Below are 22,662 nucleotides of genomic sequence, written 5' to 3'. Positions count from 1 at the left end.
TGGTTCTCGGCATTGTCATTATCATTATTGGATTCGTTTTCCAAAAATGAAACAAGGGCTTTATGGTAACTGAAATACGTAAAAAATGATCTACATTCTAATCTATCAAGGTATCGATGAAATACTGCATCAATGGTAGTTCCGCATCTTGTTGTTGGTACTACAAATTATCACTTATCGTACAACCGGAGGATTCACTGTCACGGTGTTCAACAGTAGCTCTTAATTTTTTACGCTCCAAATACTCACGTTGCCGTTCAGCACCTGTTTTCGGTTTCCGTTTTTGTTGATTTGATGCCATATTTAACAGAAATCAATCAACAAAACAAAATATGTTTGTAAGATTTGCTCAAAACTACACACACACTCTATGACGCGTCTCGCGTTACTAATAATATTGTGTTTGGGATAACTGTCAACTGTTTCCACCGAAATGCGTTCGCAAAGTGTATGGTCTTTGGTATGGTAAACAGATTTATGATACATTATTTTGCGGCGACAGCACAGCGCGATAGCCCAGCGGCTAGCAATGTGGGCTTCCGATCCGAAATCCTTGGTTCGAATCACAAGAAAATTTTTTTTTTTTTTTTTTTTTTTATACATTTATTTCAATTTGTTTTATGATATGTTTATGAGCAGATTTTTTTCATGGCAGAAATACACTCGGAGATTTGCCATTGCCTGCCGAGGGGCGACCGCTATTAGAAAAATGTTTTCATTAATTTTGCTTTCACCGAGATTCGAACCAACGACCTCTCTGTGAATTCCGAATGGTGATCACGCACCAACCCACTCGGCTACGGCGGCCATCAATCAAATGTCATATTTACAAATTACATTCGATAAGACGACACGCCACGCCAGTCTTTTAACAGATGGCGCTGGCATAGCGTGAGTTTTACGTAGTTTAGCGTAGTTTTACTCCTCACAGCGTTTCATCCACGCCACGCTTTTAACAGATGGCGCTGGCGTAGCGTCACATATCGATGAAACGCTATGGTTTTACTCCTCACAGCGTTTCATCCTTCGAGACAAAAGAAGTTTCACTTCAAAACAATTAAAATGAAAGAAATAGATTAAATATGTTCCACTAATTATCACAGCCGGGGCTAACGATGGGATCATTTGTGTAAAAAGTCTCTTAAGGACTTAAATCTAGTAGCAAACTTGTTACACTTCAAAATAAAAATTTATATAATAAAGCTGATCCGTATATAAAAAAAAACAAAAAACGTGAAATGAGGAAAGGATAATTGATACTAAAACCGTACTACTGACTAAAATATGAACGGAAACCGTTTACACTACGGCACATTTGTTGGACTTAAGTCCCCTAAACCGCCCAAACTGTTATTATTACTGCCAGTTTGCTGCCTTGTGACCGGGCTGCCAACGACTGGACTGGGCTCACGTTTAATGTGCACATTATTGGCCAACGCCACTGCACTGCCATCCTCCCCATTTGAAGCAGTTGCTGTAGTCGGTGTAGCAGACGACGTCGAGGTGGCTGCAAAGCTTAAAGCTGCCACTGCTGCTGCTGTATTTGAAGCATCTATAGCATTTTGCAATTGCTGTTGCTGCTGCTGTTGTTGTTGCGCAGCGGCAGCTGCTGCCGCCGCTAAATGAAATTGATTCGGCAAAAACATATAAGCAGAACTCAACTGTGCTGCCGCCGCCATTTGCGCCTCTGCATTCAATGTAGACGTATTGCCGGTTTCCCCGCTCGCACTAACCGACGTAGCAGTCGCTGAGTTGGCAATCGTGCCGAGTGGATTTAGTTGAAATGGCGCGCTGACTGCAGCAACAGGTGAAGTGGGTGTTGCGCTACCGCTACCTGAAGCTCCCGAGCTTGTTGATGTGGTGACGGTGGCAACAGGTGGTGATGCGTTTGCCGCTTTGGTAGCACGCTTGCGGCGTGCTTCTGATTCGCAAGGCGACGGTGCGCCGGGATGGCGATAGGAAACGTGCTGTAATATGAAGGAATGGAAAAGAAAAAAATTAGAAAAAATGTGTCTAGCATTAGAATGACTTACCTTGCGTAGTGCATCTTTGCTGCGCGACACATGCGAACAAACATTGCAAGCATAGCTGGAAGCAATAAAAAAATGTATTGTAAAAACTACAAAAACAAAACAACAGGTGGCAACTCACCGCACATTCTGGTGTGTCTCTAGATGTACACGCAAATTATATTGATTGCTGAGCTGTTTGTGGCAGATGAAGCATGTTGCATACAACTTTGAATTCGACGGTGGTTTTGGCTGTGGGTTGGCGTTTGGCGCATTCGACGAGTTTGACACGCCGGTCGGTGGCTTCTCCGTCAATGCAGATAGTAGATTTCCATCGGTTTGCGCGTTAACCTTTGCCTCTGAGCTGTTGACACCAGTTGAAGTCGTTGCCACTGCAGATGTGGTACTATGGCTACAGCTAGCAAACTGATCTATTTGTTGTTGCAGCTTGGCCACTTGATCTTCTGCGCTCAAATAAGATATAGCCTGAGTGTGTTGATGATGCTGCTGCAATTGAGTCTGTGTGGTGCCAGCTACTGGTGCCGGAGAGCTGGACCAAGGCGGTTTATTGCTGCTCAAATGAGGTGTTTGTAAAGTGGGTGTATAATTACCGCTCAACGTGGTCTTTACACTTAGCGACGGTGCTTGAAGTTGACTTTGTAAATGTTGTTGCTGTTGCGGTGATTGTCGCTGTTGATGCAACACCTGTGATCCATGTGTCGTTAAGCCACTTTCGCTGCCCAACGGTGTCTTACGCAAATTTTCTACAATCTTATCGATCCGTTTAATGTCTTTTTGTTGTTGTGAGTTTGGTTGTGTATGCAACAGTGTATGCGGCATATGCGGTTGCTGTGACTGCGACTGCTGATAATGAAGATGCGAAGTCTGCGGCTGTGTAGGTAGTACCGTCAATTGTCGTTGTTTTTCACCCAGGCAAAATCGCTTTGCTGCGCCATAAGTTCCCCCACCATCTTCTATTGCTCCCGTGTTTAGTTGTGTAGCTGCCACATAATCTTCAGCACCGAATGTGGGTAAAATATCCTTGGACGATGCGCCCAACGCGTCTTGGTACAAACTGTTGCATTGCTGCTGGTATTTAGCCAGCAACTCGCTGGTCTTGTTCAACGCCGTTTGTGAGAAATTAAGTGGTTGTGGCAGCAAATTCGGATAAAACTGCAGTGACTTTAGGAAGAAGCTTTCCAAGGGTGTAGGCAACTTACTGCCGAGCAGCGGTGAACTGAAGGCATTTGGCATTGTGGCGGCGGAAAGCAGGGGTAGTTGCGCGGTCGGCGGTGGCACGGTGCAAGCTAAAGGGGGAGCCAACGTAGGCGGCGCCATTGCTGTTGATGACGGCGGCGGAGAGGGTGGGGTGGGCGATGTGTCGGACTCCTCTTTGCGCAGTGCATCTAGAAAATCATGTGTCTGCTGTGGCGGCGCTGGTGGTGCTGTAGCAGCACGCCTATTTGATTTCTGTAACTTCGAGAAATATTTCTGATTACATTTTTGGGCTAAATTAAGTATTCAAAAAAAGTATACAGTAGAAATGCTTACTCACATTATTTTGGACATCTGCAAGCCCTTTAATGCCTAAGGTCTCAGCCAGATTAAGCAACATAGGTATCTGCTCTTCGTAGACATTCACCTCACCGGAATACATGAAGGTTAGCAGTGCCACTATGGCGGCAAACGAAGCGCCTGGTATGATTATTATTGGATGATTGGTGGCATCCAAGGTTCGAAAGAGCTCCAGGAAAAAAGTGCTGTTTAAAAATCGGAACACAAATTGTCATTGCGATATAAATTATTGTTGTGTTATAAATATGGCACCTGCATGCGCTGAGTACAACTCGATGTGCACGCAGCATACGTCCCTCTGCTGAAATAGTTACATCGGTAAGGTGAGACTGATCTAAAAGCACTGGGAGTGTGCTCAGAAGACTGGTCTGTAAAGTAAAGCAAAATATACATATGTATATAGGTATATATAAATAGGCTAATTTGAGAACCATTTTCTTTTCAAGAATGATGGAGACCCCTAACAGCAATAATTTGTTATATGCTATTTTTTTATTTTTTGATTTTTCAGATAATTAGTACTACACGCTTTGGCAAACTTAGTCACGGAACGATGCTCAGTTGTATTCATAATATGAGCGAAATCGAACTGCATGTGTGAGTTTTAGAAATAATAAATATATTTCAATCCTAGGGATGCTTAGAATGAAAAAATACAAACCCTCACGAGCATAGTCACAATTGTTTCACGAAATTTCATTAAAATCGATTCAGCTTCGATTCGGCTTTGGAGTTTATAGAATACATACACAAATACATTCATATTTGCCGTGCCAGTGGAAGGTCGATGTATCGAAAATGTGTATGAACTTAAAAAACTGCAGTAAAAATTAGAGAAATCAGTTGATGCATAGGAATTAGGTGCCTCTCGATTCACATTGTTGTGAGTTTTGCATAAAAATTTGATCCTATACATTTACAAGAGCAAATAAACTCAAGAAGTGAGTTAGATCGCGCATAGCGACGAAGCTTCTCCGATAGGGCACTGTAGAAAATATTTTATGTTCCTATTGAAAGCTTCTATTGCATATTAAAAAGATTCCTTGATTCCTTTCCAACGAGACACCATTTCATCAAGTTCAGATTACGCTTCGATTTCGCTACAAGAGAAATTATGTTACCTGAGGTTTAGTCATGGTTTATAAGTACATACATAGATCTGACAATCAACACCAAAAAAATGACCAGCCCTCAACAATGGTGCATAATATGTTTTAAGATGACAAGTGAGGTAATCCATGAATTCTGATCAAAAATCATTTCCTGTTTGCCATTTTTCAATGGTCTCTTCGTTGACTGGACACCGTAAACATTTGCAAAATTTCATTCATTTTAAAAATAGCCCCTTCTTATACACGAGTTCTTAAATGCATCCCTAAGAATCATTAAAAAAAAACAAATAACAATAAAAAAAATTTTTTTCCACATCCAATTAAGCGTATTCGCTCGCAATGCTGGTCAGTTGGCCTAAATTTAGGTACTCGCACGCCACTTTCGCTCCGTGTATGAGTAGACCAGGAAAATTTAGTCACTGGTGACATTTTTATATTTGAAAGTCATCCATGTGCGCACGGGCTTCCATACAAATATGTAAATATACCGGGCGATCCAAAAAAAGTAAGTTTTTTTACTTATACGAGAGTACAAAAGTTGGGAGACTGGCTGACTAATAACGATATTGCATCTCAGTTGGAGAACATCAACTCCCCATCGATCTCCACAGCTTAACATTCCGCGCACCAAGGCAAATGCCACCCACTTCATTATTACTCTCGATTTGAGCCTTACTGCAACTCTAATTGGATCATGAGCCAATTTTTCCTTATTCAGCTGAAAACGCAATTTTGATCAATGGCTAGTGCTACAAAGCCGTAGTTGCCGACCTTTTGGGGACTGTAGGACTAAGAATCTGAAAATTCTTTGATTTCGGCAAGATGGCACAACATGCATACACACCATCAAGTATGTAATAAGTGGGCTTGGCAAAGTTAATTGTATACCACGAGATTGCTTGTTGACTTTAGATTTTGATGGGAATACTCTGGAAGATCAGTGTTATGAATCCGGTATCGTTTCAGGTGGGTATCGTTTGAGTTATTCGTGGATCAAGAACTACCACACCTCTGAAAATAAGTTAACAGGAATGTCTAAAGTGAAGCCAAGCTAAGCAGTCACATGAATAAAATCGTGTTCCATGAATAATGACAATATTCGTTAGTGCCAATGAAAAAACTCGTGCATTTTCTTCATTCGAACAAAAATATTTCTTTGTTCGGAACACCCGGTATATTAACAAGGGAAATGATCTTCGCAGAATCTTTCCAAATAATTGAACGTTTCATGCAATTGCCAAAATCCAAAGAATTTCTTTTGCTGCCGACTTGTGTCTAATGCCTTTGGCGGTAATGTCGGCAATGGCGCAGTGTATTTCAATGAGCCGTTGGTTCTACTTTTGACATTTCGTTTGTTTTTGTTGCCATTTGAAGAGACGTATTGGTGTTGTTTTTGTAATTAATGTGTGTAATTTGTTTTATTTTCTGTTCACTTGCTCACTTGCCTGTCTGTCAGTTGCTGTTGTCCATATCTCTTCCGGACCCCAAAGCATTTGGCTTCAATGCGAAATGTTTGCGAAGCGGAAAAGTGCAAGGAATGCTTATTGACAGCAGGGCGCATATAAGCCAACATTTCTTTGTATTTTCTAGGAGAAGATGCTGAGGTATTTTTAGTAAGGCCACAAACCTCTAGTAATTTTAGTTTTAAGGTCTTGATTTCGTATGATTTTCTTCCTTAATGTGAAGACAAAATTTTGTTAATTTGTTGAAATTAAGAAATTTTCGAATACTATTATCTCGAAAACCGGACCTAATCTGACAAAACGGGGGATGCAATTGGATTAAGGGGGTACCATTTAAATCAGATTAAGCGAAGTAGTTGTATAGACTAACGCGCTACTACGAAACACTAGACATGAAACACCAAGTGATAGAAAGTTTTTTCTGACAGCGGTTGCTACTATGTAGGAAGGCAAACGGCAAACCTTCGAGTATATTTATGCCATGTAATACATATTTGCTTATAAAAAACTCTTTGGAGGGGTCATAAAGCTTTAGATCATTCCCTTTTCGGAACAACATCAAGACGGAACACTGCAAATTTCTCGGCTAAAAACAAAGCAAAAGATGTAGTGCTAATTACATTTATGTATGTATATACGTATGTATAACTATCAAAACTTTTGCCCAAAAAACGTTGAAAGTTCGAGAAAAAAAGTGTAGAAAAAATTAGATTTTGGAAAATTAATGATGATGTCGCCCTATGCTTTTCACTATGGAGTGGAAGGAATAAATATAGGTATATTGTTTAAAGATGCAATATTTTAAATTTTCTGTTCGCTGCAAAATCAAAAATTGTATCTTAAAAGATATTCCCAGAGCAACGAAAAAAATCGCAACGTTTTTCTCTTACTTTTTTGCTTTAATAAACCGCATAAATCACCTGTATTTTTCAAAAAGTCTTTACCATTCCTTTACCTGATGGTTATGCCAACGCAAGCAAAATTGCTGTTGATGTTCATGTTGTTGCTGTTGTTCTTGGTGGTGTTGCTGCAGCTGCTGGTGCTGTTGTAATTGTTGTTGTTGTTGATGTAAAGTGGCTGCTGTTGCTGTTGCATTAACATTTTCCATAATCCAAATGAAGCGCACACAAATTCGTTTAAACACTCATAAAATTAATTTTGCTTTTACACCGGCACCTTTTATTTACGTAGATGTGATTTATAATACGAAATTTTTAATTCTGTTAATTGCACTGCTTAGTTACATGTAAATTATTTTACTACTTAATTTCACACTTTTCTTCCTTAATTCATGTATGTATGATGAACACACAAAAGATATTTATTGCTAAAATTGTAAACCAAATTAGTTAGAAAGAGGAAATTTGTAAATACATAGAATCATTTCGCACCTCAAGCAATACATACATATGTATGCATGTATGTATGCACGTGTTCATCTAGAGGTATGCACGTATTTACACATTTTCGTTTGTCCAAGTATTTCCCCACTTTTTTATAACCACACGCAAATCATTTTTCATCTCACAGCACTCGCCGTGCCAATACTCAACAGTTGAGCGCACGCCACAACCACAATCGTATTCGCTACATCTCAACGCAATTATTACCAACAAACACAATTTAATAATTAACAGCAAACACAATTGCAATCAGCGAGAATATCGTCATCGTCATAGTCATAGTCGCCTTGCCGCCTCGTCAAGTGTCGACATTGTCAGCGTTTCGTCTTCGTCTAAAAGTTTACCCTCCATCGGCGCTTGCCAGCTGCAATCAGCGGCCCACAGCCTGATGGCTCATCGCAACCATCATCGTACGATCGCGGCATTTTGTCTCGCAATTTGACGAACATGTGCAACTGTGTGCTGTATGTTTGTTTATGTTGTGTATAGCCAAATTACACGAAGCAAAAAAAGGTAAAACCGAAAGTAAATAAATAAACAAATACAAATTTGTACGTATACACCACTCATTCCTTTTAAATTTTCTACACACTTTCTTCCATAAACTTATATTGCATTTTAATTGTTGTATTTGTTTTGATTGTTGCTGTGTTTATTTGTTTTGGCATTTTTATGGTTGTAGTTTGGGGACACTTGTTTCGAAAACAAACGACGAGAATGTAAACAAAAATAAATTGCGCGTATTGCTCGATTGATGAATTTGCAAAAGTGGGAGCAAGCAAGAGAAGTGGATAAATGAGTGGTACTAGAGAAGCCTCAGTGCATATATGGGAAATAAATAGAGCGGTAGAGATACGGCTAGAGAATAGAATACTTCATTAGGAGATGCTCACAGATAAGGATTTGAGCATTATTACTCGAAAGAGAAGAGAGAAGAGACGAGTAGTTGCTCAATATTACTCATACGCTCAGACATTTATTAATTTGACCGAAAGCACAAATGTCAGCAAATGATTTTCGAACGTCAAAATGTTTATTTTAAGTTGTATTAAAAATTATATTTGCATTAAAAACAATGAAATCCGTTTATTTATATACATACATATATATTTATTATCCGTATTTATACACATATATATGTACAAATACAGAAACTTAAACCTGTAATGTAAGCTTCGACGCCGAAGACGTAAGAAAATGTTTCAGTCTCTGTCAGATGTTACCCAAACTCCACATATAATTAGAAGCAAAATATTCTGATAAACTTATGAATTGTCTCATCGAAAGTTTTGGTAATGTCTTTGTAAAGCAATTAAGAAGAGCAAAGAAGAAGCTAATAACGGCATTGGCGCTTTCGCAACAACAGCGAAGTCTGCGATGCCGCTGACATAGAAATACGCAATCATTGTGACAAAAATTAAATTGATTGTGGTAATATCTTGAGAAGAGTACCTCTCGATATACCGGTTCGGAACTTGCGCCATTTTGACACGATGTCGACTTGCCATTTACTGGAGCGGCATTGAAAAACCTAGTCCTAAATCATATTCACACTCATAAATCCTATTTATAAGTGTTTAGCTAGTAAGAATATAATTGCATTCCTTAGTTAAAAAAAAAAAAAAAAAACAAATTAAATTAAATGAATTTAATGAAATGAATTTAAAATATGTATCCGACTTTTAATATAATTCTTTACTTCGTATGCTTTCCTCATTATGAGCACCTAATGATCGCACTGAAAGGTCTTTTTCTTTTTTGTGCCAAATCAAATCCAGATTGAAATTGTCTTTTATTAAAATCAGTGTTCTATTCGCCAAACGTTACAGGTGGAAAGAATTTCAGAACTGCTCTAGCGAAGCACTTGGCTACGACTATATGTCGTATAACTCAAAAAGTTGTGGGCATCTTATTATGAAGCCAAAAATGATTAAAAAAGAAAATTTTGCGAAAATGTTGAGCAAACAAAAATTTAATTTTCCAAAAACATTTTTTTAATAAGCATATTTTATTATAAGAAATTGAAAAACAAAAATTAAAAAAAATGTTAAACAGAACCGAAGATATTATTTTTAATTCTTTTTTTTCAATTTACTTTTTATTCTACTCAAATACATTCTTATTATTATTATTTGTAGGGGATGCTTAATTAGCACACACTAAGGATTGAATTGTGTAAAGCTTTAGTTAATTGATAAAAAGATATTTCGCTCTAAAACTCTGTACCAACATTTTCAATATTAAATACATCTCAATATTTTTAAGTATCTTTTTTCAACTTCCGTTTTATTCTACTCAAATCGATTACTTTGAAATGAAAATTGTAAATTTGTAATTAATTGATACATTCAGGAGCAAAGCTTGCGGTGATGCGGTTTGCGATTAATTACATTTTGCTAAATGAGCTCTCGCTGGTAACTTATGTATTTTTAAAGCAACCTATCCTAGTAAGAAATTTCGCAACCTATGTACTCATACTTATATACATATTTGAACTGCATCGGGCCGGAATTGTTAAGAAGCGCATTTTTCGCATACATAGTCCCAAAAAAATGCTTTGTGATGTCCTGATTTAAGCGGTTTGTCAGGATTATTTCTATGATATACTGTTGCTCATAAGCACACCATTTTGAAAACGAAATATTTTTCTAGAGCTAGCAACCCAATCTCTTGCTAAGCCGATTTGTCAAGAGAAAGTTGCTTACTGAGCCACTTGCTTGTTATTGAATCATGACTCAAACCTACAAATAAACAAATTTATAGAAAAACTGACGTCAATGTGTCAAAGGGTCTCTTGACATGGAATCATTCAGTTATTAAGCTCATTTATGATCAAGTGGCTTCTTAACAAGGAAAATTGCGAGTTGAAGCGGGAAAAACCCCTGCCATATTGATAGCCGATGCAAGCTCTGCGCTTGTTTTATGTAAATAGATGGGCAGTAAAATTCTCTAACGAAGATCAATAATCACATATTTATAAGAACTGCTGCAGATTGTGTGATACAATGGCAATATCCAAGAAACGCGCTGCTTAATGAGCTCCTTGGCGACAATAAATATTTCAGTGAATTAACTTCCAATGTACACATAGCGGATTGGTGCACTTCAGCCCTCAAAATATTCCACATGAGACTCGTTGATGATGGGAAGTGAAATTAACGAGCTTGAGCTCTATTAACGATTACAAATGGCATTGTTTGCGAAAAAAATAATAACCTGGCGCGCATTTCAAAGTTGGTCAGAAGCGCTTGTTTGGTTGGAGAGCCTGTTTATTAATTTCATTTAATTGGTTGAAAATAAATCTGTCTGAATTGTGCAATCACTGCAAGAGGAAAAAAACGACTGAGAAAAATCACAGAAATAAATAAAAGGTTAGCTGGCTGTCTTGTTGATTAGCTACTACACAGGAATCCCTGGCAATTCAATCCCTCCACACCGCTTGACCTAGCCAACCGCTCGCCCACAAGCTAGCAAACTAGCAAACTAGCCAGCAAGACATTTTTGGCTGGCCAACATTTCACCGCTGGCAATTAAATGAAATTTATTCAAGCTTTGCATATTTATTTGCTTACAATCTCGTTCATTTATATGTAACACATTTGGGTGTGTGTGTATGTAGAATTTAGTGTGTACTTTAGTATGCTTGTTGATTGCGACTACTTGTTGGTTGTTTTTGTTGTCATTGTAAGGAATGACAGATTTTTTTTACAAAAAGGCATTGCACATTGAAGATTTGAATGAAGAAGAAGCAGCACAACCAAAATAATCTTATTCCAATTTTTCTATTCTTCTCGTATTGCATTCGAGAATCGGCCGGCTGGCTGGCTGGCTACCTGACTACATGGCTACCTGTCTAGTTGGACAGTTGGGCTGTAGGACGTATGTTTGTTTAAGCGGTTGTGGTGCTGTAGGTATGCGTTCTCAGAGTGTTTTATTGTCTCGCCTTTTTCTCCACCCTTTCGGTAGATCTTGGCAAATCGCAATGGGAAGCTGAAATTTATAGCAATTCAGTGTTTTTTTCCACACTAAACAACAACTAAATACAAAACTAACGAAATAGCAAAAACAATCAGAAGCAGAAATCGGATTTAGTGGATCGCTTAGATTGTTTTGTTGAATTGCCTGGCAGCCATTAGACGAATTGCATGTTTTCAAATTTCGCCACTTTCAGCTGCTCGTCATTCGATTTGTTTTTGTCCGAGGGCTATTTTTACCGGTAAAATTAAATTTTCAATTTTGTCAACATCCACCGCCCTCCTCAGCTGTCCCAACTCGCCGTCCGTTTATCGTCCATCGTCTCATCATTACAAAACGATGCATTTATTTCATTTTCATTGTTGTTGGAATAATTACATATGCACGTATGTATGTGAGTGCCTCCTGGCTCTTCTTTTATGCGCACATGCATAGTAGGTGACAAGTTGAAAAATCGCATTTGTAAAGTTAAAATACTCGTACAAAATACGTGAATACGATCAGCCCGCCACAAATGTGCCACTCAAGTGGCTGGGATGGTGGAGGCGATGTAGAACTGCCGGAGGACTGCCAAAGTCTTCGCTGATATTTCGCCAATATTCAACGACTTGGACTTGGATATCAACAGCTATCACATAAGAAATTACTAACCAAAGTAGCCAAATCTGTGGCAACAAAGGCAGCAAACCAATGAAAAAACCGCAGTGTGCAAAATCAACAAAAGGCAGTTTGCATCGTACCCCGCAGCGAAATTCAAAGGGCAGCAGTGCCAATAATTGGAATGCTATTGCAGCAGTAACGCTCAGACTGCGAAAGTGTAGCATAAAAAGCCCGTCATAAAAACAACCTGCGACTCGAAGAACCAGGTTAACAATTTTAGACAAAATGAGTTTTTTTGGAAAAAAAATGAGTTTTTGGTCTTGAATAATGTACCAGAATGTGGACACACTTGAACTTTGTGGATTTGGACTACAGAAAGTTGGACATCGTTCGAATACCATCCTCAAACTTTCAACTGCACTAAAGTTAATTTTCCGTACAGCTGTCATAAAGACCTTTTAATATCCCCTGCGCCCTAAAACAACCATGGCAACTGAAGTACGCACTTAAAATGCAGCGAGTTCTTAAACATGGCTTAGGGATCTCTTGGCGTTGAATATAAAACGTTTGCGCAGCGTTTAGTCGTTAGATCTTATGTCATACTGACTAGATAGAAGTAATGTTAAAGGGATATTTGTACATAGACAGAATTGGGTGAGAAAAATTACCCCTTAGTTTGGCCTAAAAGATACTTTTTATCCCTAGAAGTAATACCACTCAAATTAAAATAAAAGAGAAAACCGAAAAGTAAGTCGTCGCAAAAATTTTTTTTTTCTTCTGCCTTTACAATTCATTTGCTGGGTAGAAATTTACATGTTTTCACCTAAGTATTGCTTATTTGCCTTGTTCATGCCTGTATGTATGTTTGCATGTATGTGTTTGTACATACATACGGACTTATGTATAGGTAACCATGCATTATTTTTGTTGTCTATTTGCGCGCACATTTCGCGAAAAACTAATTTAAGGAATTTTCTTCATTCCAATATTTGAATTTAGGGTATTTCGGATTACGAGTGGATAGTCCGAATGGTTGTAGTCAATGCTGATTTTCTAGTTGCGGCTGTTGCTGGTATTGCTACCGATTCTGTTGGCAAGCGTTTTAGGCTGCGTCGCTGCAACTAATACAAATTATAGTTGTTTATGTTGGATATTACTAAGTTGTTGTTGCTATTCTTTTTATATGCATGCATTATTGGCACTTAAATTTAACTTTGAAGCTTTTTTTAGCCAACGATTACTGCATTTTTTGGTTAGTTTCAATTTGTATTGATGGAGTGAATTGCAATGTGTTGTGGGCGGTGAGGCGGTAAGAGGTGTAGTCGTTGGGTGTGAAATTGCGCGAATAAGTCATTTAGTTGCAGTCTTTTTGCAGTTGCTAAAACGCTTATAAAAGTTTTTTTTAAGATTATTAAATTGCTTTTTTTTCTAAAAATATAAATTTTTTGCTCCGCACTTTGCCTTAGCAATTGCCAAATCTGCCTACATCTACGACCAACTGTTGCCAACACCAAATGTCATAAACACTCATGGCTTACTTTCATCACACAAATATCACTTTTCTCCAGTTCAGCCAAATCGCTGATGCTTTCCTTTTCGCTCACTAAAAATAGCCACTTTATTCAAATATTTTCACATTTTCACATTGTGAAAAACACATAATTTTTCATGGCTTTGCACATTTTATGTGACAAAAATTATTTTGTGTATTTATTTCATATATTTTTTCTTTTTTTCTGTTTTTCGGTTCTCCGCAAATATTTTCCACTTTTCACAAAAGACACAAACAACTTTCTCCGTTTCTCCGTTTGGATTTCCAAATTTAAAAATTCCGTTTCGCTGAAATTTATTTTCAACGTTTTTTTTTCACATTTACTATATGCACGTATGTGTGTGTGTGCAAATACATGGGTACGTTGATTTTTCTATTCGTTAATGGTTCCTTATATTTTCTGCTGCTGCCACTTTGACGACGCAGCTGTCGTCGTCTTTGTGGTCCGAAAATTATAATTTTGAGCAATCCAGCCCAGCCAAGTGTGGTGGCTATTAATAGTTGGAAGCCGCAACCACCGCAAACAAATAGTGATTTTACGATGAGCTGGAACACGAGCGCTCGTTTGGTATCCTTGGGCAGGGATTTGTGGCGAATTTAAGAAATTAGTTTTCAAACATTTTGAATTCGTTAAATGATGAAAAATTATTTGTTTTCACTGCATCGAAGTAAAATTAATTCATTTAAATTACAGGCATTCGAACTTTTATATTCAAACTTCCTAGTTTTTAAGAGTTTATTAAATTATAGAAATATTGACGGAGTTTATATTCGGGTATTCGGTTTAAGAAATCGCTAGAAACTGTAAAAATTCTGTGAATATGTTTGTTGTAGGTTATATATTTCAAAGGTATTAAAAGTTATTAGAAAGTATACAGCTACTTTACACCCATAGTAGTGGGTGGGCCAGAAGACATTCAAAGAAATTTGACAGATATTTTCTTTAACGATAGGTCCAAGAATGAAATAGCTTCTGGAGCCGGATGGTACTTCAACGATAGGAATAAGTATCATTACGCTATGAGAGGAATGACAACTGGCTTCCAAATGGAAATTTTTTGCCATTCTGAAAGTAGCAAAATGGATAATTAAGACGAGATGGAGCAGGACACAGATTGAAGTCTTTAGTGACAGTTAAGCTGCACTAAAGGCCCTGAAGAACGCGAAGCAAACCTAAAAGTTTGTTCAAGAATGTAAGAAGAAGCTCAATTATGTTGCAAGAATAAGCTAATACTTATATGGGTCCCAAGACACCGCGGTCTTCGAGGAAATTAAATTGCCGAAGAATTGGCCAACTGTCGAACTTTCTTCTAATAAGAAAAGACGTTCGGTTGATGGTTGGTATTATTACACGACACAACCCATAGGATCTGTATATGACCACCATTGAAATCATGGAGGACCCTATTTGCCTGTCTTGCTTAGAGGAGGCGGACAGCACAGAGCATTTTCTCTGTGAGTGTCCTGCCTCTCCTAGAGTAAGGCTTCGAATTTTGGGTTCCGATATCTTGAGAATGAGTAATATTCGTTTTCTCAAACTGGAAGATATTTTCAGATTTGCCAAAAAATCTGGAAAATTCTCACAGGACTAGCTATCTCTGTCTCTATTCTATCTTTTTCTTTCCGTTACTTCTTTCCTTTCCTCCTTGTCTATCTACCCTTTTACTTTCTTTGAAGAGCTTTGAATACAATTGGCTTTTTGCCTGAGTATTTTAGGAGTTAACAAATCCCTCGGTGCATCTTGGCCCGACTTTTTTAATTTTCAACTTCAATACAGCTGTTTATAAAAAAAAACTATTTATTTATATTTTAATTTAATTATTACTTTTTAAATTTTAGTAATTGAAATTAATATTTTCATTAGAATCTTTCTACAACTGATGATTTTAATATCTTTATATAAAATCTACATTTAATTATTTAGAAAAAATATTTGGCTTTAATAATTAAAACTATCGGTCGCCATAGCCGAATGGGTTGGCACGTGCCTACCATTCGGAATTCAGAGAGAACGTAGGTTCGAATCTCGGTGAAAGACAAAAATGAAGTAAACGTTTTTTCTAAAAGCGGTCGCCCCTCGGCAGGCTTCCGATTGTTTTTCTGCCATGAAAAATAGGAGGAGGAGCTCGGCCAAACACCCAAAAAGGGTGTACGCGCCAATTATATATACATATATATATATATTATAATTATATTTCAGTTTCTTGGGTTGGAACTCTAGAAATTTATGCTGATTTCAGTTTACTTGTTACTTTTTTAAATTTTAGTGATAAATAAATATTATTAAATGCCCAGGCATTTATGTATTTTCACTTCATGTATTTTCACTTAATGTTACTTTATATTGAGCTCAGGGGCGGAATCTAGATAAGACTCGAAACTTTATATGATATTGTTTTACTTATTTGATATCTTTTTACCTTACTGCCATTTATGAGAAAAATATATGATATAATTTTTTCCGTAACACTACATTATATGAATATATGGTATATAAGGATGGCCCACTAGGTGTTTATTAGGTAACTTATTAATTTTGTGATTATAGCATCAAGAAAACAAGTTTTTTTTGGTAATCATGATTTTTTTTTGTCACTTGAGGCTTCATGCCCGGATTCAAATTCACAAATTTTATATTAATCAGACTGTTAAAATTTAAATAGTAAAGTAGTGGTAGTAGAGGAAGAGGAATACCTCCTCCTTTTTTATTTTAGTTTTTTTAATTTAAATTAATTTTAAAATTTAATGCTCGGTAATAAGAAACTGTTGCCACAACTTTTTTTGGTTTTGTAAGATACGATTTTGTAATTAAAATGTTTATGTTTCTGAAAATGTTTGGAATTTTTTTTATGTTAGTTTTTTTGTTTCTATTTTTGTTCCTTTTTGCTTTTTTCAAAAACTTATAAAGACCGTAGTTTTCTGTATCTTGCACCTTCATTTATATAATTTTATTTAGCTTATATTACATTATTATCAATATTTTGACATTTTTTTTGGTAAATTTAGAGCTTTTATTTTTATTTCGTTTTTGTGTTTTAGAAGCTGCAGCAATGAGATATTTTCTGTTTTTTAGCATAATATTTTTTATTTAAATTTTATTTGTTTGATTTGCTAAACTTTTTTTGTGGAATTATGTATATTACGTTTTTTCATTTCAATTTGTGATTGTTCTCCTTTATGTTGCTGATTTTTTGAAGAAAGTTTATAATTATAAATAATAACAGTATTTGTATTTTTCTTAAATCTCGTTTTTTTACTCTTTTAACAAATTTTGTTTGTTTCTTAGAAAATTCCACATTTTGTGTTTTTTATTTAAATTTTTTTTTTATTTTTTTATTTTCTTTTTGACGCTCTCTTCACTTCCTTTTTTTATTGTAAAACTTTTTTTTAACACATATTTTTTATTCTTTTTACATTTTAATTTATTTTGTTAGTATTAATTTTTGAACTTTCATTGAAAAAATATGTGTGTATGTATTTTCCAGTACAAAATTCTAATCAGTTTTATTTTTCATTTTTTCACAACCTTCTATACAATAATAATAAAAGATACGCATATTAATATTAATCAATAGTCACTTTCGCCTTAAAAATAAAAAAATTGTAAACTCCCAGCAATCTAACATTTTTCTCTGTCAAGAGTTGTACTTTCATAACTCCTTTTCTTTTTCTAAACTTAAACGCGTTTTAAAGCCGATATTTTCAAAACTGCTTCTAATAACTCACACACTTTTATGTATGCATGTAAGAATGTGTGCGCAGTTTTCACAACACTTCCACTCACCAAAATGTCAACTTGAAATCGTTTACATTACCGTTCACCGTTTGATCAGCAACTAAATGTCCGACCAGCTACGTTGTTTGAAAATCGTCTAAAGTTCGTTTGCAGTGAAAACACAAATACTATTTTCAATTTCTAAATTACTTAAATACACTCAAAATCATTTGAATTGCGATGGCTGAGATTTTTTGAGTTTTCGCCAACATTTTCGAAAACGTCCTCTTGCAAATGATCCACATGCATACGCATGTGCATGCATACATACATACATTCTCAAAACACCTAAGCCTGAAACTGTCGTCTCTCGTGCTTTCTAATTTATTTTGCTCTGCTCTTGCGCCCGTCGTTGACAATATTCTTCTCGCAAAATTTGCCTACATGGCGTTACGAATATATTCAGTAGTTTTGCTTTGAGCACTAAAACAGCGAGCACACCTCACCGGCAAAAATCAATGAGCTCGTGCTGATTATGGTGCCACCAATTCTACAGTTTGAGAGATAATCAATTTTGTTTGTTTCGAAAGATCTTCAAATAATTTTCTCCTCAAATGACTAATCACTAATCACTTTGGGGACGTCAGAAAAACAGCAGACAGATTTGCTAAATGGTTTAGTCGGTAGAAGCAAATACACAAATGTGGCTATGAAGAATTAATTTTTGAAAACTGGACATACCTTTGTTGATATATGTATGTACCTATGCAGGTGGCAGAGATTTACTTTGGAGGGTGGTGCGCGATGACGCAAAATAACGGATTAAATTGTGGGAAATTTAAAAAAGAAATTTCTAACTTCCTAACAAGAATATTAAAAATAATATTTATATACCGCTACAAACATGGAGGTTACTTATTTTTGAGAAATTTCTGAGAAAAGCGAATAAAAAATGGCATTACAACCCCACCTGCAGAATCACCCGACAATTGTGGCCGAGTCTAAACGAAAAAGGGGCACCTTCTGCGCCACTATCCAGACAATGATTCACTAACTTTAGGTAGGCAATTTTTTAATGAGTTAGAAGATCTCAACACTGTAGAAATCAGGGATCTTCTAAAATTTTTAAAAGTTCACATTTATTTTAAGGAGATCAGGATAAGTTTCTCATGCCGTATTACAATGGGCTAAGAACATGAGTGTGTCTCCTAATGTACGGCGTCTACATAAGTCGTGAGCAAACAAATGTTGCAATATTTTTTACTAAACCTCAAACAATGTGTTGAGGTACCAGACGACCTTCGGCGCCAAAGCAAATTTAGTGAAATTTATGAAATTAGTGAAATTTACAAATAAAATTATATTACTTAAAACCTTAGGTTATCAGACAAGTAAACTCTTTTGGGATTGTCGAATTGCAAAATCCTGGAGAATCACTTCACACTGAGTGTATTTAGAAGGTTTTGTATATTCTTAGAAATTGGAGTCGATAACCTATAATAGTATGTGAGGATACGTATCAGATATATACTGGAGCTTCCTTAGCCAACCGACGACAGCTGCTGCTCATTTCTTCAATCTGCCAGTTCGCCAAAATGATGAGCTTCAATAATAACGGCAGTGATACTTTTTATGAGGTAGCATCCATTCTAAGCGAAAATTTCAGCAACATTGGCATCACAATGCATTCCAAGAACAAAATGTTGGAAATCTGCTGTTCAACACCAGCGAAACTTATGCAATACAGCAAAGCAGCTCAACTGCGTTAGAGAATGAATAATAAGTCAAGTTTGCAAGAAATTATATTTTAATATTTAACACAGCTTATCTAGAGTTTTCAATGGGAAATTAGACTCGACTGGAGCCAAGTTGTGGTTCAGATATCGACTGCACTTTAAAGAAGAGTTTGATTTGAAAACAGAAAACAATTCCATTGAGCAAAGTAGAGGGTGATTTTTTAAGAGCTATAGGATAGTTTTTCAAAAAAACACACGTAACATTCAGAAAACTGCATGAAATTTTTATTTAAATCAATAGTACAGTCCATATAATTTAATGTTTGAAGATTATTTCATGCAAATGTTGACCACGACTGCGCTTCAAATGGTCCATCCGCTTAGTCCAATTTTGGCATACTCTTTCCAATGTTTTGGCCGGTATCTCACATTAAATGCTTTAATGTTGGCTTCCAATGCGTTAATTGAAGCAGGCTTGTCTGAATAGACATGAGCTTTAACATAGCCCCACAAAAAATAGTCTAACGGCGTTATATCGCACGACCTGGGTGGCCAATTGACAGGTCCCGAACGTGAAATAAAATGTTCATCGAACTCGCCTCTCAACAAGGCCATTGCTTCGCGTGCTGTGTGGCATGTGGCGCCGTCTTGCTGAAACCACATGTCATGCAAGTCAAGCTCTTGCGTTTTGGGCAAAAAAAAGTTGGATATCATTTCATGGTGGCGCTCACCATTTACAGTTACATAACGATTCGGAGCATCTTTGAATAAGTACGGTCCAATGATACCTCCATACCTCCGCCCATAAACCGCACCAAACTGTGACCCTTTCTGGATACATTGGTAGCTCTTGCAATTCTTCTGGCTGATATTCACTCTAAAATCGACGTACCCATTGATCCAAAAATGAGCTTCGTCGCTGAACACAATTTTTCGATAAAAAAGTGGATCTTCGGCCAACTTTCCAAGAGCCCATTCACCAAAAATTCTGCGTTGCGGTAGGTCGTTCGCCTTCAATTCTTACACCAGCTGTATTTTGAAAGGCTTCACACCTAAATCCTTTCGCAAAATTTTCCACGCTGTTGAGTAACAGAGGCCCAATTGCTGCGAACGGCGACGAATCGATAATTGATGGTCATCATTAACACTGGCCGACACAGCTGCGATATTTTCTTCAGTTCGCAGTTCAGTTCTAAATTTAGTCACAATAGCTTGAATAGCCACTTCAGTGGGTCGATCAGCTAACTGATCATAAAATGGAAGAAGCGCGCGATAAACTTTCTTAACAGAAGACACATTTTTATAATAAAATTCAATGATTTGCAAGCGTTGTTCGTTTGTAAGACGATTCTTGGTTAAATTATAGACCAAACAGAAGATTTTTGACAATGAAACAAAACACAAAACGTGCGTCAGCTGTTGGCAACAGTTGGTTTGTTTAAAAAGATAATAGCTAAAAAATCACCCGATATGCAAATGAATGGTCCATTACGAAGGGCAAGTCTAAAAAAAATGTTTAAACGAGCTTCCAACCAAAAAAATTGTGTTTCATATTTTTTGCTGCATTTCTCCGTTAGCTCAGAAATTATTAACCCTCCATTGGGCACTCAGGTCTGGCCAGGCGTTTTTCGACTTTGGACGTTAATTTAACATATTTCTATTAAAGCTAACGACTTGAGGTCGTAGTAGTTTCCTAAAATTTAATTTTCTATCGAAATCGGACGTAAAAAAGGATTTAAAAGGTTGCACCTTCGGTCGGGCACCTCGGGTCTGGCTGGCCCCCTATGTATTTACATGCATTTGTATGTAAATATGTATCAAATGCGCCACATTTATAATTCGTTTTTATATAAACATCTGGCCAGACTCGGGGGCCCAACCGAAGGTTTAAAAGAGGTATTCAACGGAGGATTAAAAATATTAAATGGGGTGGCTGTTGCTGAATGCAGAGGAAGAGGAGGGTGCTTTTTGCATTGGAAATACGGAATTCAGAAGGATTTGGCTTCACTTAGCATCTCTTTTTAGCGCCAGTTAGCACGAGAAAGAAACAACTGATGCGCTGGCCGTGTTGCATGGCCAAAATTGCTTGGGTAGTTACTGCGTCAATAAAGAAGAAAAACTCTTTGAGTATTACAAATATTTGCAATAGACGAGTTGTGGTAAAGTACCTTAATAGACACTGTATTAATTTAGTGGTGAGACCAGAAGCCAAAGTGTTTCAAGCGAACTTAAGAGCTGCTGCCGTACACTGCCATTTATCTACATTTGTACATCTTTAAGTGCGTATACCTTATATAGTCACATACTGACCTTACCTATCACTAGTTCTCTTTCTTACCTTTATGCTATTCAAAATTACCTTGATAATTATTCAAATACGCATCTGATCCATCGCTCTTCTACTGATAATACTAATTTCTCTTTATATTCTCCCACTACTCCTTTGCTGTTCTGGGGCTCCTGTAAATCTGTAACATAAACAGAAGTTTTTAACGGAATGCCAGTAAATGCAGGTAATTGTTTACGACACTATTAGTGTATCAGAGTACATACATTTATCCTATAAATGCTACACATGAACACGGAAATTTCCACAAAAAACAAAATCTTCCGCAAGTTAGCTGTGCACTGTGGCCAGCAGCTATTTTTGCATAATTAGCGATCCAACGCATTTCAACATATTTTCTGTCACTTGATTTAAGGTTTTATTATCTGTTTTTCTACATTATTATTTTTTCACATTTTTCTTAACTAGCTGGTGCTGTTGGTGTTGCTATTGCTGCGACTGTGACTGCGGCTATGGCTGGTTGTTGTCAGTACGATTTGATTGCGAAATAATTATGCAAAAATGAATTTCATACTCATACAAGAACGTAAAAGACAAGCGAAATTAATTTACAATGCTCATTTGCGGCGGGAATGTGAGTGCATGCAAATATACCTACATACATGCTTTAGCAAAAGGAAAAATTGCATTTTCCAACATCGAATGAGCGGATAAGATGCGGATTTTCTGCTACCCAGCATTGTCTGACATTGTTGTTATTGTGACTATTTGTTGTTTTTCAGTGCGCCGTTGAGGATGCTTGAATTGTGGCCAAAATAAAATATCTAAGCACTTATGTATGTATGCATCAATGCGCTTGCAATACTGACGGCCCTGTTGAAGAATCTGCGCGCCAGTTGGCCTAAAAGATTGGCTAGTTGGCTGGCCGTTCGCCTGATCGATTGTGTGTACGGGTACTTGTACATACATCTGTATGTAAGATTGCGCGTGCAAGCAGTTGGGCCTGATCGCGGCAACCATGTGACACATACAAATGGAAATGAATGGATGGAGGTGGCTGACAGGGCGTTGATCGGACGATCTAGGCTGGTTGGTTGTTTGGTTGGCTATCTCTTTGGCCCAACTGGCCGTCAGGGCTGGCTGACTAGTTTGTGGCTGCAGCAAAAGTGTCGCCACCGCCACTCAGCCGCAAACTGTCCACCTAGCCGAATACAACAAAGTGAACGTATGTATGT

At 37.1% G+C, this 22,662-nt stretch overlaps 1 protein-coding gene across 1 annotated transcript; it reads right to left on the bottom strand.

Annotated features, from left to right (window-relative positions):
- Window positions 1-1,094: 1,094 nt before the first annotated feature.
- On the bottom strand, window positions 1,095-17,501 carry LOC129241268 (protein tramtrack, beta isoform). The gene is made up of 7 exons (XM_054877512.1): window positions 17,474-17,501; window positions 7,115-7,486; window positions 3,837-3,952; window positions 3,565-3,769; window positions 2,152-3,485; window positions 2,034-2,088; window positions 1,095-1,967 (listed from the first exon to the last, which is right to left on the bottom strand). The coding sequence occupies exons 2-7, from the start codon at window positions 7,265-7,267 to the stop codon at window positions 1,305-1,307; spliced, it is 2,526 nt and encodes an 841-aa protein (XP_054733487.1). The 5' UTR covers window positions 7,268-7,486; window positions 17,474-17,501; the 3' UTR covers window positions 1,095-1,304.
- Between the last annotated feature and the right edge of the window lie 5,161 nt (window positions 17,502-22,662).

This window comes from Anastrepha obliqua, chromosome 3, assembly GCF_027943255.1.
Source record: "Anastrepha obliqua isolate idAnaObli1 chromosome 3, idAnaObli1_1.0, whole genome shotgun sequence".
Classification (NCBI taxonomy): domain Eukaryota; kingdom Metazoa; phylum Arthropoda; class Insecta; order Diptera; family Tephritidae; genus Anastrepha; species Anastrepha obliqua.
This window is presented reverse-complemented; position numbering and strand designations above follow the sequence as displayed.